Source organism: Condylura cristata, unplaced genomic scaffold, assembly GCF_000260355.1.
Source record: "Condylura cristata isolate star-nosed mole 26May11 unplaced genomic scaffold, ConCri1.0 scaffold00031, whole genome shotgun sequence".
NCBI classification, from domain to species: Eukaryota; Metazoa; Chordata; class Mammalia; order Eulipotyphla; family Talpidae; genus Condylura; species Condylura cristata.
Window position 1 is genome coordinate 13,787,804 of NW_004567132.1, and position 20,332 is coordinate 13,808,135.

Sequence of the window (20,332 nt, forward strand, 5' to 3'; positions counted from 1 at the left end):
AAAAAAAAAAAAAAAAAATGTTCATGCCTTTTGTATTTTGTGAATCCCTTGAAGAAAGCATCTCGGCTTTAGAGTTTTGCTGGAGTGTTCAGTCTTTGGGAGAGGGAATTCTGAAGAGATACCATAATTCTACCTGCCATTCTGTAGCCTTCCTTTCCCATCTTGCTCTACTGGAAACTCCTAATCCAGAAAAGTATACAGTGGAATTCCTAGCCCACGGGTGAAATTAGGAGCAAAGTGAAATTCCTGGGGAGTTTTTTTCTAAATCTTTGCAAGTTTTTATCCACACATCTGAGGTATATAAAATTCTTGGAAACTTTGAAACTAGTATATATATATATCCATGTACATGAAAACAGTTAAAATAAATTAGAGAAAGACTAATTTAAACTTTTAATTTTAATAGATTTTGAAGGTGTGACCTTTCTTGAAACTGAGCAAGGAAAACCATTTGTGTCAGTATTCAAACACTTAAGGTTACAGTATATTATCAGTGATTTGGCCTCTGCAAGGATTATTGAACAAGATTCTCTGGTTCCTTCAGGTAAGAGAACATGTTATATTATGTAAATTTTAAGTAATACGTCTATCATTATAATAGTAATAAATACATATATCATAGAAAAGAATAATGAATAACAGTTATCCTTAATCCCAATAAGATACACATATTTTATACCATTGCTAGTATCTGCTGTGTAACACATACTGAAACTATTATAGAACTGCTATACTATCAGAATATAATCTTCACAGAAACCCTTAACCATTCATTGTTAGAATATAGATGGCAACATCAATTACATATTCCTGCTCTAATCATGCTTCTTTTTAAGGTGCTTTAGAAATGGATTTTGAAAGAGGCTTAAAAAAAGTCATTTCTAAAATAGTTTAGGTATGTCTGATACAAGTCGATAGCAAGCTTTATATTTTTGGAATACAAGGTGGTACAAGTATTTTTAGCTTGAGCTATTTACTCAGTATAAGATTGGAAAGATTTGGAGTCTTTTATGTTTCTGACCAGATTTCAATCTTAGTTACAGCATAGGACTTTCTTTTCCATTTTTCTCTTTTTTTTCCTTCCCTCTCCCCTTTACTTTAGAATACTGCATCTTACACAACTAAGTGGATAAATAGGTTTCTGATATGGCCAAATACAAGCTATAGTTTTGTAATCACAATATAAATTAATATTAAATCCCATGCTGTTAGGAAGAGGCAAAAGGTGACCACATAGCTTATTGTTATCAAGGCAGATTGATATATGCTGTCAATAGCAGTGACTTCTGGATTTGAAACAAAATTAAATTTACTTTGCTAAAATTCATTGCTTCCTTTTCAGACATCCTTCCATCCAATGGTATAAACTTGTTAACATTATTCAGAGTTTTATATTCAGCAATCTGGGGCTTTTTCTTAATCTGTTTTAACCAGCTTTAGGTCAAAAATCTTAGAAATGTATTCCAAGTTAAATCAGGACTTAGTATAGAATTATTACATTTTAGGATTCAACTGTGTCAGTCACAAAGGTATAACTCCATTATTCAGCAAAATTTGATTTATCAAAGGACAAATCATTAAATCTGTTGTTTTCCACATTCTCATTGTTATGTGTCCCTCTTCTCTCTGATATCTCTGACATCTTTGTTCTGTTTCTCCCAAACCTTTCTATTGAGTGCTCTAAAACCAACCTCTCATATCTTCTGTTTCTTTCATTTATTTAAGTCTTAAAAAGATACTGTCTTCCTTCTGTAGAGGACATTTTCTCTTAAGCCACCCTGCAAATATGCAGCTAAGAATACAGATAATTGTGGGCCAAGCCCTCAATACCCTTTCCAAACTATTAGTGCATTTGATTTGAACTCATCTTCTGTCTTTTCTTTCATAACCTTAGGTCATTCCTCCACATTCATTTAATGCTGGCCACCTGGTTTACTATCTGCCTCTTTACCCTGGCACAGTCACATAATGTACTAACATGATTATTCCATTATTACCTTAGCTTTCTAATAATTCGACCTCCACTCTAGTTACATTTATTTGCTGAACATTAGGCATTCACCATCCATGGAAACAGCATGAACCTTGTAATACAGAAGTCTTCAGGGATCCAGTCATTTTCAGGCTATTTTTTTTTAAGATTTTATTTATTTATGCATACAGAACTGGGGTATAGGCCAGAGGTCCAGGGACCATTAGAAAATTCATCAGAGACAGAGTGGGGAGCAGAACAGGCAGGTAGATGAAGTACACTGCTGAGGGGAGCAGTGGGTGGGTCAGGAGAGGTCTGCCTTGCCATGTGGGTGACCTCCAGGAAGAGGGATTGAACTCGCACTGAGGCAATCATGGTCCCTTTCACAGTGCTGCACTCCAACCTGCTGCACCTCCCCCAGCCTCATTACCTTTTTCTTCATATAACAGTTTATTTTTACATCATTTTGTACATTTTTTTTTTTTCACCTCAATTGTAATCCCTGCGGGTTTCCCATCACCAAGTCACCCATGTGCCATCACCATAATCCCGTGCACTTCCCTCCCCACCCCCCCCTCCCCGTTTTTGATCCCATTCCCTGCTCCACCCCCGCAAAATGTCTCTGGTATATGGCTGTTCATTATTCTTGTTATTTTCTCGCCTGGTCCATTATACTCCTGCTATAAGTGAAACCATCTGGTATTTTTCTTTCTCTTTCTGGCTTATCTCACTAAGCATGATCTTTTCCAGCTCCATCCAAGTTGCTGCAAAAGACATGTGTTTCTCTTTTTGGTTGCTGAGTAATATTCCATTGTATATATGTACCACATCTTTTTTATCCAGTCATCTACTTTTGGGCATTTGGGCTGCTTCCATGTTTTTACAATTGTAAATAAAGCAGCAATAAACATGGGGGTGCAGGTATCTTTTTCAATCAGTGTTTTTGTGTCTTTGGGGTAGATACCTAGGAGGGGGATTGCTGAGTTGTAGGGAAACTCCATGTTAAGCAGTTTGAGGAACCTCCAAACAGTTTTCCATAGTGGTTGTACTAGTTTGCATTCCCACCAGCAGTGCAGGAGAATTCCTTTTTCTCCACATCCTCGCCAACATTTGTTGTTGCTAGTTGTTTGAAGATGTGCCATTCTCACTGGGGTGAAGTGGTATCTCATTGTGGTTTTAATTTGCATCTCCCTTATTACGAGTAATGTTGAACATTTTTTTATATGCTTGTTGGCCATCTGCATTTCCTCTTTGGAGAAGTGTCTTTTTAGCTCTTCTGCCCATTTTTTGATGGGGTTGTTTATTTTTGTTGTTTCATCAGTTCATATATTTTTGTGATCATTCCCAGCCTCATTACCTTTTTACATTGCTATTTAATTTTCAATCCATAACAACTATATTCTCCCTGGTAAAGATCTTCTTCAGAGTAGTCCTCAGATACCTTCTCTTTGGCTTTCCACCATTTCTCACATTGTCTTTTGCTCACACTGCTTTACTGAAATGTCAGTTAAATTTTGGACTGTCCTATTAGTAAATCTGTTGGCCTTGTTTTAGCTTCACTAACATTTTATATAATGTTCGTTTTTTTCTTGAAGTTTTCTGCTGTGTCACCTTAGTTTAGAAATACTCTTCTCATTCTTCTCTGCTCTCTCTGATCACTCTTAATCTTTGGAGAAGTGTCTTTTAAACGTTCTTCTGACCAATGGGGAGTGGAGGTAAATGCACTGGGCTATGGTGATGGCACATGAGTGATTTGGAGATGAGAAGCCCACAGGGATTACAACTGAGATGGAAAAAGGCACAACATGATGTAAAAATGAACTATTACATTATTTTTTTAAATAATAATAATTTAATAAAACAAAAAGTTCTGCCCATTTCTTGACTGGATTATTTATTTTGTTTCTTGTTGAATTAGTTGTATTCTTTGTATATTAGTTGTATGGAATGCAAAGGTTTTTTTTTTTTCCCCAGTTTTTTTTCCTTGTTTTGGTTAGTGTCTCTTTTGCTGTACAGAAGATTTTCAATTTGAAAAGGTGTTTATCTTTTCTGAAGTGAGATACAAATTTTGTGAAAGTAAGTTACTTAAAAAGTTACATACTGCATGTAACTTTATTGAGAAAATAGCTTTGAATTACTCAAGAGTATACAGACAATTTGTTATCTTTTGGGATTAGATTTTGCATACAGAACTGGGGTACAGACCAGAGGTGCAGGGGCAGTGGGAGGATTCACCAGAGACAGAGTGGGGAGCAGAACAGGTGATTAACAAAGTACACTGCTGAGGGGAGCAGCAGGCAGGTCAGGAGAGGTCTGCTACACCATATGGGTCACCTCCGGGCCAGGGATTAAACTCTTGTTGAAGTGGCTGTGGCTAGCCTCATAGTGTTGAGTTTTAGCCCATTGTGCCACAAGGGAGGGAACTGGAACTAGATTTTCAGGTCATTATGCCTGAGTACCTTTGAGCCACACTTCTCTATTATTTTGCATTAATTTATACATAGGGTCTTTTGTTATTTATCCAAATAAGAATTTTTTTTAATTATATAAACTTTCTGTCCTTCATTCTCTACATCTAACTTATGTTTAATATGCAGTTAACCTTTTAAGCAGAACTTTACCTGTAAGCTTCACTTATTGTAAATAAGTTTTTGTGTACCTGATAATAGTGTTCTTTCACTTAATACTAGGCAAGCTAGAAACATACCTTTTTTTATTTTATAAATATAAAACATTAAATTTTCTAACAGTAAAGCTTCTCATATCCTTTCTGTAAGATAAAAGAAATAATCTAATACATTCATTCTAACATAGAGAATTTATTTGTATCAGAAAACTGCTGTAGAATAGCTCTGTAGCTGATAAATCATGGCTCTGTCAGAAGCTACATCATGTGTACCCATTTTGAATTTTTATTTTGGATTTGATCAAGTTTAAAATAAATACTTAATCTTATTCTCTTTATGTAGAATTTTCTTGAAAGGTACCTGTTCAAAATCTTTACACTAAACACTAACTTAGCCAGAAAGTTACACTCTACCTAATGTACCTCCCTCCTAGAGATCTGATGGCATCTAGTCATATTGAAAATTCTCGTTAAAGGAACCCAGTTCACTTTTTTCCTTTCATCCCATGTTTTTCAAATTTATTTTAGAAGAGATTCTTTTCTTCCCCTTGTATTAGTTGTCAACATTGCATTTGAATTATATTACTTATTTTGGGGCTGCTGCTACTGAAAGATCTACCTGTGACTAACTTTTTACTCCTTTGGACTGAAGCAGATATGTACCCACGTTTTTACTTTGTTAAGTGCTCTTGGTTTTAAAAGACATTAAAGTTATTGGAACTTAAATTTTAAAGCATTTTCATGGGCTGCATCTACAAGAATTTCATGTGTGTTTCTGTTTCATTCCAGTTTTAAATGAACTGTGAAAAACCATATTCTGTCACTAGATGAATAAATTTCAAATTGCAGACATAACCATTACTGCGTTTAGAAATTATTTTAATGGGAACAGATCTGTTTTTTTGTTATTGCTTTTTTTTTTTTGTAAAGATTTATTTATTCATACAGAAGTGGGGTACAGGCCATAGATGCGGAGGGTGAAAGGATTCACCAGAGACAGAGTGGGGAGCAGAACGGGCAGATCGACGAAGTACACTGCTGAGGGGAGCAGCGGGCGGGTCAGAAGAGGTCTGCCGTGCCATGTGGATCTCCTCCAGGGCAGGCTGGAATAAAACTCATGTGAAAGTGGCTTAAGCTTCTTAGTGCAGTGCTTTAACCCGCTGCGCCACCAGGGAGGGCCTGTTACTGTTTTTAATAAAATGCAGAATAGGATTTTAAAACCCAAGTACACTGCAAATAAAACAGCTTATGTAGGTATACTGAAGCAAATAAGCTTTGTGATAGCCTTTACCTACTGAAGCCAAATTGTCTGTGGCCTTGCCCTTTCTCAGTTATTCCTCATAACAACAAGAATTTTATTTTGCAGGAAAGAGACATTCAAATAGAGAGTTTTTCGGACAGGCATTAATAAATCAGTGAAATCATCTGAATACTTTATTAAAGACTTACAGAATGAAAACCCAGATTTGTATCACACTATGGGTTTTCCCTTTTTGATAGAAATTGAGAAATTATTTAATTTTTTTTTTAAAGATTTATTTATTTATTCATACAGAACTGGGGTACAGGCCAGAGGCTCAGGGACGGTGAGAGGCTTCACCAGAGACAGAGTGGGGAGCAGAACAGGCAGATTGACGAAGTACACTGCTGAGGGGAGCAGCGGGCGGGTCAGGAGAGGTCTGGCTCGCCATGTGGTCTCCTCCGGGGCAGGCGGCAGGCGGGAATCGAACTCATGCGGAAGTGGCTTCAGATTCTCAGTGCTGTGCTTTAACCCGCTGCGCCACCAGGGAGGGCCGAGAAATTATTTAATTTTAAAAAATAGAAAAATTAACCTTTAAGTTGGGACTAAAAGCAGAAAAATAATTATGGTGCTCAACCAATTCTACTTATATTTTTAATCTGTTTTAATATAAAATAATGAAAATTTCAGTTTATATAGATATGGGGGGAAATACATATGTTCATTATTAAAGGAAAATATAATTTTTATTCCATTTAGACTAAACTAAAATATTCTATTTTTAGCAATGGTTATCTAATTTTAATAGCCAAAATTATTTCTTGAATGTATGATTCATCAGACTATTTAGATAATTCAATACAAGAAAGATTCATTTATTCAATTTTCTTTTAAAGCTGTATAAATTGAAGATACTGCTTTAAAGTATGTTTCTTACTAATTAAAATTAATATGAACAATGAAAAGGAAACTATCCAATGAGAGGGTATACTTTTAGCTATAAATATAAATCCTGATTGCAATGTATATAACCTGAGTCTAATGTAAGCACAGCAAGTTGTTTATTCCATTAAGCTCTAGTTATAGCCTATTTATAAAATATAAATTACCAACTTTTTTTGTTGCTTTTCAAATGAATGTAGAAATTGTCATCATTTTATCTGAATATTTTTTCCTTCCATAGTTCTTATATTTATATACTTTTACATTTTAGAATGGTTATCTTCTGTATATAAACAGCAGTGGCTAGCTATGCTTCGAGCAGAACAAGACAGTGAGGTGGGGTAAGTATTATTACATCATACCTAATCCTTCATTAAAAAACTTACTTTCTGTGAAATTTTTTAAATATATTCATTAAATTAAAAATCGAGCTATTGAAGGTAGAGAAAAAATCATATAGTAAACTTACATTTTATAACATCAGTCATCTTTCTGGTCAATTAGATAGTATAATGACATGTTTGATTTGTTATTTGCTGTATTGGTAAAATTGAGTCACTCATATACTTTGTTTTGTGCTCAACCAATTCTACTTATATTTTTACAAGTAAAATCATTTTCTTAGTTAAATCATTTTCTTTCAGAACATTAAACTATTACTTGAAGTATGTTTTCATAAAACATCATCATATTTATATGTAGGTAGAGCTAATTTTCTTATTTGTGGTAGTTTTACCACTTCTGATTAATGTAGTAAGGTTTCAGAGATCTTTGAGTCTAAAATGAATTAACATTTGGTTACAGATGCCTTCCCCAGAAGCATTTGACCCCCACAAGATATTTTTGTACTTACTTTAAGGGGAAATATATCGTGTTTTGCAATTCATAAATACTGGTACTCCCACATTTGTTATTTGATGCTTAACGATCTCCTTAGAATATACATTACAAAGAAATAACCCATCTGTGAGTATACAGAGTAGGTTTTAAGTTAATTTTTTAGGTTCGTATCTCTTCAGATACCACATCATACCCATCTCCAAAAGCACCCATAACCCTCCCCCTTAATCTGTTGCACTCCTCCCTTTATGGTGTGAGATAGTTTCATTTGGCATATGACTATCCAGTTTTCTCAATCCCATTTGTTGTTGAGACTTTCCTTTCTATATTCTCTTGGTGCATTTGTAACAGATTAATTGCCCATAACATGTGAGTTTATTTCTAGCCTGTTCCATTGATTATTGCATCTCTTTTTATTCTAATACCATAATCTATTGATTTCTATAGCTTTGTGTATAGTTTCAGTCGAGGCATATGATGCCTTCATTCTTTTTTGTCAAGATTGCTGTGGCTTTCAGGGCCTTTTGTAGTCCCATATAAAGTTAAGTAATCTTTACTATATTTCTTTGAAGAATGCCATTAGAACTTCAAAAGGGACTGCATTAAATCTGTATATGCTTTGAGTAAGATGGCCATTGTAACCATGTTAATGTTTCAATTCATCAACAGGGATTATCTTTCCATTTCTCTGTTTTCTTCTATTTAATAATATCTTACTGTTTTTACTGTACAGATTTTTATTTCCTTTGTTAAGTTTATGCATATGTATTTATTTTTGATGTAATTATAAATGGGATTGTTTTCTTGATTTCTTTCTTATAGAAAGAACACAACAGCTTTTTGTGTACAGGATTTGTCACTTCACTGCACTGATACATTGTTTCTAATACTTTTTTAGTAGACTCTTTAGAGTTCATCTATGTATATTATCTTGTCATCTGCAAACAATGATAGTTTATCTTTTTCAGTTTGAATTCTTTGTATCTTTCTTTGCTGCTCTAGCTAGGATTTACAATACTGTGGTAAATAGTAGTGGTAAATATGAACACCCTTACCATTATACCCTATCTTAAAAGAAAAAGTTTCAATTTTTTACCGTTGAGTTTTTGTACTACCTCTGGGTTTGCCATATATAGCCTTTTGAATCTTCTCAAATGATTTCTTTGTATCTACTGATACGATTTTGATCTTTCTCTTTGTGGGTGTGGTGAATGATACTGATCAGTTTGTGAACGATGAATTGTCCTTGGAATAAATCTCACTTTATCATGATGTATTGTCATTTTAACCTATTGTTGGGTTTGGTTTGGTAAGGTGTTTGAGTATTTTTGCATCTCTGTTCATCAGGGATAGTGGTCTGTAGTGTACTTTTTTTGTGACATCTGCTTTTGGTATCAGACAACTGCTTGCTGGCCTCATAAAATGTATTTGTAAGCATTCCCTGTTCCTCACTTTGGAAGTTTGACAAGACCTGGTATTTATCTTTGAAGGTTTGATAGCACTCACTAGTGAAACTGTCTGGTCCTGGGCTTGTAATTCCTCTGTTCAACTTCTCTGTTTCTTCCTGATTCCAATATGGAAGAATAGTATTTGTCCATTTCTTCTAGGTTATCTAGTTTATTAGCATAAAGATGTTCATAGTAGTTTTTTATGATCCCCTTTTCTAATTCTATGCATTAGTTTTCTCCCTTTTTTCTTCATGAGATTAGAAATACAGATTTATCTGTACTATTTTTTTTTTCAATGAACCAGCTGTGGTTTCATTTATCTTTTGAACTTTTTGATTAGTTTTTGTTGTGTGTTTGTGTGTGTGTGTGTGTGTGTGTGTATAGATGTTTTCTGCAAATAGTGATAGTTTTACTTTTTTGTTTGTCTTTATGTACAGTTTAATTCTTTTATATCTTTCTCTTGCATAATTGCTTTAGCTAGGACTAACAATACTATGTTGAGTAGCTGTGCTTTCATTATGTTCTTATTTTTCTAGTCCCTTAAGGTGTAATGTTAGGTTATTTACTTAAGCTATTTGTTTCTTGATGTAGGCTTATACATTATTGTATATTCAATTTGCTTTTTGTGTCCTATAGGTTCTGGTAGCTTGTGTCTTTGTTCACCTCCAATATTGTTCAATATCACCTCTGATTTCTTGTTAACTAATGGTCATTTGTAGCATGCTATCTAGTCTTCCCATGTTTGAGATTTCCCCCCTCTTTTTGTAGTTGATAGCTAATTTGATACCACTGTGATCAGAGAAGATCTTGATATATTTCAGTCTTCATGAATATATTGACACTTGTTTTGTGACCCTTCCCCCCCCCCCCCAACGTGTGATCTATCCTGGGGAGTGTTCCATGTATACTCAAGTTTTGTTGATGAGGTGCCCTATACATACCTGTTAAGCCCATGTGGTCTCATTCTTCAATTCAGGTGATTGTTTCCTTGTTGATGTTCTACCTAGTTGATCTGCCCATTGATTAAAGTAGGTCACTACCAATCCCAAGGGTTGGGACTCTCTTCTATGTACCCTCTGTGCCACCTGTATTTGTTTCTGAGGTCCAAGAAATGTTCCAGTTTTGCCCCAAACCATAGTTCTCTTTTATACAGTGCACCTCTAATTAACATTTAGATGATCCTCTTGGGAGCAAAACAAGGAAACTCATCTGTTGCAATCTTTTAAAGTAGGCTACCAAGTATAGATAAAGTGGTAAAATTCTACTGTTTTCTATTAAATAATGAGTTTGTATGATTACTGCATAAAAAGGCTTATATGTAAAATACCGAATGGTAGGTGATACCAAGTCTTAAATAATAGAATTTAATTTATTTTACTTAGTAGCTAGACTTTTAAGTATTGTATTTTATTGGTGAGCAGAATTAAGATATTTTTCAGCCCTCCCTGGTGGCTCAATGAGTTAAAGCACAGCACTATGAAGCTATGTCAGCCACTGCAATACAAGTTCAATCCCCAGTCAGGGAGGTGACCCACAGGTGTGGGAGACCTCTCCTGACCTGCCCACTGCTCCCCCCCTCAACAGTGTATTTCAGTACATCTGCCTGTTCTGCTCCCCACTCTGTCTCTGGTGAATCCTCTCATCCCCTGCATCTCTGGCCTGTATCCCAATTCTGTATGCGTTGACTAAATCTTTAAATAAATAAATAAAAAGATATTTTCTCTATTCTTTTCTGATTTGGCTGCACCCTAATATAAATATTATAGAAGTCTGGACAATAAGTTAAATTTTAGGGATTTAAATCTTTCCTAGTTAGCAGAAACAATGAACTAAGTTTAATCAATGGCATATTTTAATTTTACCACAAAAAAAATTAAGTCTAGAAGCAAGTTCATCTGTCTTTTTAATTCACAATATTTTTAAATGCCAGTTGCCTGCTTTCTGTGAGATTTCATGTCTTATATATATTTCTAGGCCTCAAGAAATCAATAAAGAAGAACTAGAGGGAAATAGCATGAGGTGTGGTAGAAAGCTTTCCAAAGATGGTGAAGTAAGTATGGGTCATTACTCATTGTTCTCTGACAAATCATACTATCAGCACAAAATACATGTTCTATAACAGAGATGACACCTGTTGTAGCTCAGAGAGCTTTTTTTTAGTACAGTTTCTGTGGCATGACCTCCTGGGCCAGCTTCCTGATACATGGCAGTGATAATTATTTGGCCTTGCATGATAATTTTGTGGATCCAGATAAGAATAGAGAAATTAAGAAATTATCTTCTCTATTCAGAAATTAAGATAAGTTATATATAGAAACTGTTATATTAGAAGTTTTTCTTTACTATCTAATGTGTGTTTTATTAGAAAAAAGTATTATGAAATAATGCTTTTGCTATGTCCAGAAATCATAATTTCTATTTAATTTTTTTAAAAAGTTGACTGTGGCTGAATTGCTTTTTTACAATCCACAATGGGACATGAACTACTTTTTTTTTTTTTTTTAATGCATATAAGAACTATGAGCAGGCCAGAGGTGCAAAGGGGTGAGAGGATTTACCAGAGACAGAGAGGGGAACAGAACAGATGGATCTACTGAAATACACTGTGGAGGAGAGCAGTGGTCGAGACAGGAGCGATCTGCTGTACCATGTGGGTCAGCTCCCTGGCTGGGAATCAAACTCACATCACAGTTTGCAATAGCTTGATAGAGCTGAGACTTAATTTATGCACCACTAGGGAGGCCCAGAACATGAATTACTTTTTAAAAAATTCTAATTGTAATTTTCATCTTTAAAAATACTCAGCCTAATTTAGAAAATTAAAAAAATATTTAGCCTAATTTATTTTTCTCCCAAACTTTCCCTCATTCTGTTTTTAATTTTTTAAGTTATTTTATGCTTTTATGGATAGTTGTGAGAACTATTCAGAGTATAAAAAAGTAGTAGATGTCTCTTTAGTCCTTGTTGTTTCTGGGTATTGTTCCTCCCCAGTCACTGAACCACACCTCTTTTGAAACACATTCACTGACTATAGCACTGACTACTCCCACTGTGGCCATCATTCACTGGCTGTCTCATGCTGAATATTTGGTGAATGTAGTGTCTGTGGTCCCTGACCTTTCTTCCCCCAGTGATCTTGTGGCCTACCCTACCTTAGGCACTCATTCCTGTGGCCCATAACCTTATTTTCTTGCATTACTGGTACACCCCCTTCAGAAATTTCCATTTCAAGCATCCTATTTTCAGACTCCTATTATCTGTCTAGCAGTTATCTTTACCTGGATTCCTATACTTTTTTAACCCCCTGGGATGTACATTACATTGTTCTCACTACCTCTTCCCATCACCTCATTACATTCCTACATCTTTCTTTACTTATACTTTATGGTCTTTTCTTAAAATTGGTCCCTGACTTTGTAGTCTGTTCAGCTCATTTGATTAAATCCCAATCTTTTGAAATCCTAAATTTCCATTTACGCAGTGTTGCTTCCAAACAGGTGAGTGTGACTAGAGAAAAACATACTTCAGCAGGTTTCACTTGAATGTTTGTAACTAGAAGCTTCAAATAAATTCTTATTGCCACGTGATGATCCTTTTTGCATTTGTCTAGTGAATTTGTCATAACATTTTTTGAATAGATTTATTGTCCAACTAAGTGATTCTCATAGCTTGTTCTTATCTGATGGACTTCTGTCTTCATTAGGAAAATAAATTTCTTCATTAGGAAAATAAAAGCAATAAGAAGAAAATCTGTACATCTTCCTACCAACAATTCTACCGTTCAACCTGCATCTGTTGTCTGCTTCTATCATAGTCTATTTCCTCCCCCTTGTGATGATTCCATCTGTTTCACCTCTTCAAAAGCTTTTCTACTACTAGCTGTTATTTCCCTCTCCTGTATCCTCAGTTTTTCTTTTCTACTGAATCATTTTCATTTGGCAAGTAACATCACCTGTCTGAAACCATATCCTGACTCTTCATTCTCCTCTAACTGCCATTCCATTTTTTGCACTCCTTTTAAGCAAAACTCATTGAAAGAAGTTGCCTGTATTTGTTGCTTATACCTCCGCTTTTTGATCTTCTGTTGAACACTCCACTTACTACAGTAAACTCCAGTGAAAGTGCTATGCCCTCATCCTCAGTGATTTCTACATTGCCAAATCATGGAGTTGGTTTTCAATTTTAGTTTTTAGTCTTCTAAAGCATTTGACAACATGACACATCTGTATACTTATTCCTTAAGAGATATTCTCCATTTGACTTCAGGGACAGCAACTTTGCTTTCTTCCGATTTCATGGCTTCTAACACTTTGCTAGATAATTCTCCTCTTTCTCAACAAATTATTAGTGTGATTACATGTTCAGAAGTTGGACAACTTCCCATCTATGTTCACTCCTAAATGATTTCATCTAGTCCTATGACTTTACCCTGATGACTCTTTACTACAGATTCATATATGCAGCTATTCTCTTGGCATCTTTCTTGAGTACAGATAGCATCTCAAATGTAATATTCCCCATCTTCACTCTTTGATTTTCATCCCTAAACTTCCTCTTTTCCAAATATTCCCCAACCTAAAAATGGTCCCTCTGTTCATGCATTGCATAAGCTCCAAACTGGGTTTCTTCTTTCTTTCATGCCATACCTGGTATCCATAAATCCCTCCACTTTCTAAATATATTCTTATCATGTCTACCACTACCACCCAAATCTAAGCCAACATTATCCTTTGCCTTGGATTTTATTATGACCTCATTACTGCCTTCCTTATTTTTATTCTTGTTCTTCTACATTCTAATTTCTAGACAATAGTCAATCATCTTTTTTTAAGAAAAAGATTATTTATTCATACAGAACTGGGGTACAGGCCAGAGATGCAGAGGGAGACAGAGTGGAGGTACAGAACAGGCAGATCGACGAAGTACACTGCTGAGGGGAGCAGCAGGTGGGTCAGGAGAGGTCTGCCTCGCCTTGTGGATCACCTCCCGGGCAGGCGGGAATCGAACTCATGCAGAGGTGGTTCAAGCTTCTTTGTGCTGTGTTTTAACCTGCTGCGCCACCAGGGAGGGCCCAAAGTCATCTTTTTAAAATGCAAGATAGAACATGTCATTTCCCTCCCTAACACTCAGCTTCTTGCTACATTTAGAAGAAATCCAAACTCTTCCCTACTGTAGACTTTTGGCCCCTACAGTTTCTGCTCCCTAACTGATTTTCCGAGCTCATCTTCAGAGTCTATTACCCTCAGCCATGATCCTAAAATGATATAACCCTTCCTGTTGTTCCTAAAATATACCAAGCATGTTTTTACCTCCAGAACTTTATACTTGCTGTTCTGTCTAGGTCACACTCTCCCCAAATAGCTACCTAATCTTCATAGTTGACTCACCTAGTCCTTAGACTTGACTTTACCACATGTCTGAATCCGTAGATTTCAACGGCAAGCCCCCCTTCTCTACCCAGTCTTCCTTTCCTGGCATTCTACTTTGTCTTCTTCCATTCCATGGCAATTCATATGTATATTATTTGACTCTTCTCCTTTCACACAGACATAAATATACATTCTATTAGTGCAGAAATATCTTTACCCTTGTTCCTTCAATGCCTAGAGTAGTGCCTATCTCATAATATTTGCTCAATGCATGCCAGGTAATTGTTGAACTAATGTTGTATTCAGAGTGTCACCCAGATAGTTGGAACCCTAACTTTACTTTTCTGTACCACACAGTGTTGCCTAATAGCCTCTAATTGACTGTCAGGTGATAGATTAAACAAATTGTGAGCCTTGTGATGGCATGTAAAACAATTCAATTTTTTTTTTTATCATTGGCTAGTTAGTTACTTAAGGTATTTTAGAGTACTTTAAAATAAAAGCAAGGTAGGTATTAATAGATTCTTATGATGCTCATTGGACTCTTAACCACCTGTCTCCTAAGTTATGTATACTTAGAATTGCAGTGGAAAGTCATATTACTTATGATAGAATTAAAGTCGGAGAGATAGCGAAACTAACCATGAAGAAGAAATTGGGAAAATAAGGAATAATAATCATTAAGACTGCTTTCTTGGTTTTGATAAGTATTATTTTGCATGGTAAACCTTATATATATTCAGATATATTCTGTGCGGTAAGTGACAGGGAAAGCACAAATGAAAATTGGGAATCATGAGAGAAATATTTGGAATGAGAGGGAAAAAAAAGATACTTTGAGCTTTTTGCTTTTGAATTGCTGATATGATAAACTAAAATAAGTTTTTTTCTCTTTTGTATTTCTTAGTACTGCTGGCGGTGGACAGGTTTCAACTTTGGCTTTGACCTGCTTGTAACATACACCAATCGATACATCATTTTCAAACGCAATACACTGAACCAGCCATGTAGTGGATCTGTCAGTTTACAGCCTCGAAGGAGCATTGCATTTAGGTAAACTGAGAATTCCTTATCCCACTCTTTCCTAACTCCACGGGAAAAAACAAATAAAATATTTTGATAATTTATACCAAAAACAGTAGAACTTGGTAAGATACTATATATATGAAAGTACAAGGAAATGATAAGGCTTCACTTCTATGTATATATGAAATGTAGAAAAATCAAAATTTGGAATTGTAGAGAAAAAGAATAGGCTGGGGTATGAATGAATGGGTTGACACTGTATTTGAAGCTGTTAACTTCCTGCTATTCATACCAAGTAAGATTTTTAATATGTAGTGAAGTCTTTTCTAGGGAGACTTTTCTGATGTTGTTCTTAATTTCCTATAAGATTTGACCTATTGACTTGCCTGATAATTGAGCTGGCCATCTTTTTTCTGGGAAGGATACTCACAAATTGTAAAATAGCTTAATGAGCAAATTATGTAAAAGTCATATTCTTATAACAAAATATATATATATATATATATATATATATATATATTTATACCAAAAAAAAAATTCAAAGTGGATCAGAATATAAGAGTTAAAACTATAAAATAGGGCCCTCCCTGGTGGTGCAGTGGATTAGGATGCAGCACTGCAAGCTAACTGCAGCCACTTCAGTGCGAGTTCAGTCCTCAGACCCAGAGGTAATTACATTGGCACGACAGACCTCTCCTGTCTTGCCCGCTACTCCCCTCAGCAGTGTACTTTGTCAGTAGGCCTGTTCTGCTCCCCACTCTGTCTCTGGTGAATCCTCTCACAACCCCTGCACCTCTGGCCTGTACCCCCATTCTGTATGCCTGAATAAATAAATCTTAAAAAAAAAAAAACTAAAAATAACTCTTAGGAGGAAGTGTAGGTAAAACTTTATGATGATATGGCAGTGATTTTTTCCAATATGAGACCAACACACAACAACAACAATAACAAAAGGTTAGACTTCATCAAAATTAAAGACTGTATGCATCAAAGCATTAGCAGAGTGGACAGACACTTATAAAATGGGAAAAAATATTTGCTGACCATATATATGATAAGGAGTTAGCATTCAGAATATATAGGAAATTCCTGAAACTATAACAGACAACTTCTTTTCTTGGGGCATAGAAGAACAGAGGTTGAGGCCAGAGGTGCAGGGGTGAGACGATTTACCAAAGACAGTGGGAAGCAGAACAGATGGATTTATTGAAATACATTGCTAAGGGGAGCACAGGTAAGACAGAGGTCTGCTGTGCCATGTGGGTCACCTCCCTGGACAGGGATCAAACTCATGCCTATAGTGGCTGCAGATAGCTACGTAGTGCTATAACCCCTTATGCTACCAGGGAGGCCCCCAGAAAGACAACTTGATTCAAAAATGGGCAAGGGACTTAAATCTTTCTCAAAAAAAGATATACAAATGGACAATAAGTAGATACTCGGTATCACTAATCATTCAGAAAATGCAAATCAAAACCACAGTGAGATACACCTCACACCCATTTAGGGCGGCTTAAATTATACAAAAAGACAAAGCCAAAATAACATTATTTTGGACCGTTGTGCATTGTTGATAAGAATGTAAAATGGTGCATCTTTTGTGGAAAATGGAATTGCATTTCCTCAAAAAATTAAAGGAATCACCATGTGATCCAGAAATTCCTCTTCTTAAAAAAAGGAATAAATTCTGACACATGATACGACATGATGAACCTTAAAGACTTTATGCTAAGTGAAATAAACCAATCACAAAAGGATATTATACTCTCTGTAGAAGAAATAGATTCACAGAGACAGAAAATAGGGTGGTGGTTATGGACTGAGGTAAGGAGAAATAGGGTCACCAGGTACAGTTTCACTTATAGAACAATTCTGCAGATATGGATGGTGGCAATAGCAGAACATTGTGAATATATGTAATGCCACAGAGCTGCACACTTGAAAATGGTTAAAATAGTAAATTTTATATATGTTTTATAATGATAAAAATCTTACTATTATGTCTTAGATATGCATAATATTAGTATAAGCTTCTAACTGAATCCATTTATAGTTATAAACTTACAGGGAATAAAAAACTTATTAGTAATATAGAAAAATTAAAATAAGGTGCTTACTTTAATCTGATTTAAAAATTGTGTTTACTTTTTATATATTTTTTAAACTCTAGATTACGTTTGGCTTCTTTTGATAGCAGTGGAAAATTAATATGTAGTAGAACAACTGGCTATCAGATACTTACACTTGAAAAGGATCAGGTATGGTGGATTACTTTTCTGTTTATTGATAGTATTTGTTTTTTGAATGCTCTTGAAATTTTTTAAGTAGAGTTAACATTTAATTTAAAGATTGGTATGAAAGTTCTGTAAACATAAAGATGAATGTAACATTCATTTTTGCATAACTTGCTCTACTCTGGATATGTAATTATGATGAAAAATACAATTTGATTTGAGGGACAGGGAAAAGTAGATAATGGGAAATAATTGTTTATCCTGAATATCATCTTTAAAAAGGTACGATTCTTAATTGCTTTACCCATTGTGTTCATAATTGCATTTATTTTTACATTAATGGCAAACTCCTTAAAAAATAACCCAGTATGGGCCCTCCCTGGTGGCGCAGCGGGTTAAAGCACTGCACTAAGAAGCTGAAGCCACTTCCGCATGAGTTCGATTCCCGCCTGCCCCGGAGGTGACCACGTGGCGTGGCAGACCTCTCCTGGCCCGCCCGCTGCTCCCCTCAGCAGTGTACCTCCTCGATCTGCTCTGCTCCCCACTCTGTCTCTGGTGAAGTCTTTCGCCACCCCTGAGTCTCTGGCCTATACCCCAGTTCTGTATGCACAAATAAATAAATAAATCTTTAAAAAAAAAAAAAAAGTTAAAAAAAAAAAATAACCCAGTATGTTCCCACATCTCATGAATACAGTAAAAATACTGTGGCACAATAGGTTTATAAAATGATATCTGTAATACTCCCAAATGCCATTTGTTTCTTTTATATTATGTGCACATATAAGTTTCAATGATGTATAAGTGTCATGATGAGAATGTTAACCATTTTCAAAAAATAAAATGAAAGCTATTAAAATATTGAGGAGTTTTATTTCTATTAAAACTAAACCACCACTCAAAAGAGAATATATTAATAAAGAACCTATCATCTACATAGCTAGAGGTTAGGAATGTAGAGATACTATATGTGTGTTTATATTCCCTACCTCCTTTGTTCAGGTTTATTTTGCTGCTCCCCCAGCATATAAGCTGAGTCCAGTTGTGTCTAGGTCTGAGCCTAAATTGAGCACTCAACAAGGTCAATTTTAGCTCCTCTTCATCACAGGGGCACATGCCACAGTAAAAGATGGATATAAAGTGCTTGCCAGTGTATTTTTCAGGATATATAGAATATGATAAAACTAATGCATATTACTACAGAGAAGCTGTCCAAGTATTCAGAAAGGAGGAGTTCCCATTTCAGTGGTTCTGCTTTAACTCTATGAGTATTTTTTCCCCGTTCACCAAATGCATCTGGTAAAAAGTCCCAAATGGAGATCTGTCACCTAAGTGAAGATTAAATTTGTGGTTCTCAGGTGTCTTAGCAACTCCTGTCTCTAGGATTTCAAGGCACTCTCATGTGTATTGATGTAAATGAACCTCAAATTGATTTTACATGGCATTTTACATTCCAGAAGACAGATGACATGTTTACACTAGAGATAATGGGAATTCAGAACAGGATCTAGGCTTGTTGGTGTTAACTCTTCCTTATCACTTGCTGTACTTAAAGGCCTACCAGAAATTAAAGCCAAATGAGAACTCTTAATATTTCTGAACTCTTTCTACATATAAAGTATCTAGATTCTTAATACAAATTTTTGCAATAATGAAAATAACTTCCATTATTTAGTACTTCTTTTATAGCTGCCTTTGCTGAGTCATTCTATGTGCATTGTCTTATTTATTTCACAATGTAATTCTGCTAGGCAGATGCTCTTATTGTGTATTGATGCGTTTATAGTGAGAAAGCTGCAACTGATAACTGATTTGCTTAGGGTCACACAACTAATAATGGGAGTTTGGAGATTTGGGTGGTGACTCTCAGACTTTAGATTAAAGCTCTTCCCGTACTCTCCCTCATTTCATTTAACAGTTTGGTTTTCTTTTTTAATATTACTCTTGTCATTAAACCTACAAATTTATTTTATAGGAACAAGTAGTGATGAACTTGGACAGCAGGCTTCTGATCTTCCCTTTATACATCTGCTGTAACTTCCTGTATATATCACCAGAAAAAAGAACTGAAAATAATTGTCATCCAGAAAATCCAGAAAACTGAGGATCTCATCATATGGAAACAGTAGCACTTTGAAAACTCTTTGGCCATCTTTTACTTAATGGCCCTACTGATACTCACATTTAAGGTGACTAACAAAACAAAGGCCTTATGAACTGTACAGATAATACAGAAGACTATTGTTATCCTCATCATATTTCTATGCATATATGAAATAACATTTTAAAGCCAAGAAAATATCTGTTAAACCATTTCTATTACAAGGTGTCAATTCATGCTTTAATTTAGCATCAGTAGGAAACTGCAGTAGGTAAATTTCACATTTTTTTGCAAACAACTATAGATTTAATTTTTAGCTTAAACTTTGATCCTACCTAATGTTAGTGACCTCAGTTATCAATCTATAAAATTCTTTTTATTTGGCTAAAAGAATACTAAAGGAATAATTTGTCCAGTTATAAATATGCTCTTAAATGGGTGTGTTTAAAAGCTGTCCTTAGACTTTTTCAACTTCTTTTTATGATTCTTCCCCTTACTCTAATATCCGCCCTATCTATACTTGTTTTTAATCATTAA

At 35.2% G+C, this 20,332-nt stretch overlaps 1 protein-coding gene across 1 annotated transcript in view; it reads left to right on the top strand.

Annotated features, from left to right (window-relative positions):
- The window catches only part of GMCL1 (germ cell-less, spermatogenesis associated 1), a 39,703-nt gene extending 19,371 nt beyond the window's left edge, over positions 1 to 20,332 (top strand). The window contains exons 9-14 of the mRNA XM_004691483.2: positions 407 to 544; positions 7,052 to 7,121; positions 11,043 to 11,118; positions 15,345 to 15,490; positions 17,634 to 17,721; positions 19,670 to 20,332. Of these exons, the coding sequence (XP_004691540.1) occupies positions 407 to 544; positions 7,052 to 7,121; positions 11,043 to 11,118; positions 15,345 to 15,490; positions 17,634 to 17,721; positions 19,670 to 19,798 (647 nt within the window). The 3' untranslated portion in view covers positions 19,799 to 20,332. The remainder of the gene's footprint in view (positions 1 to 406; positions 545 to 7,051; positions 7,122 to 11,042; positions 11,119 to 15,344; positions 15,491 to 17,633; positions 17,722 to 19,669) is intronic.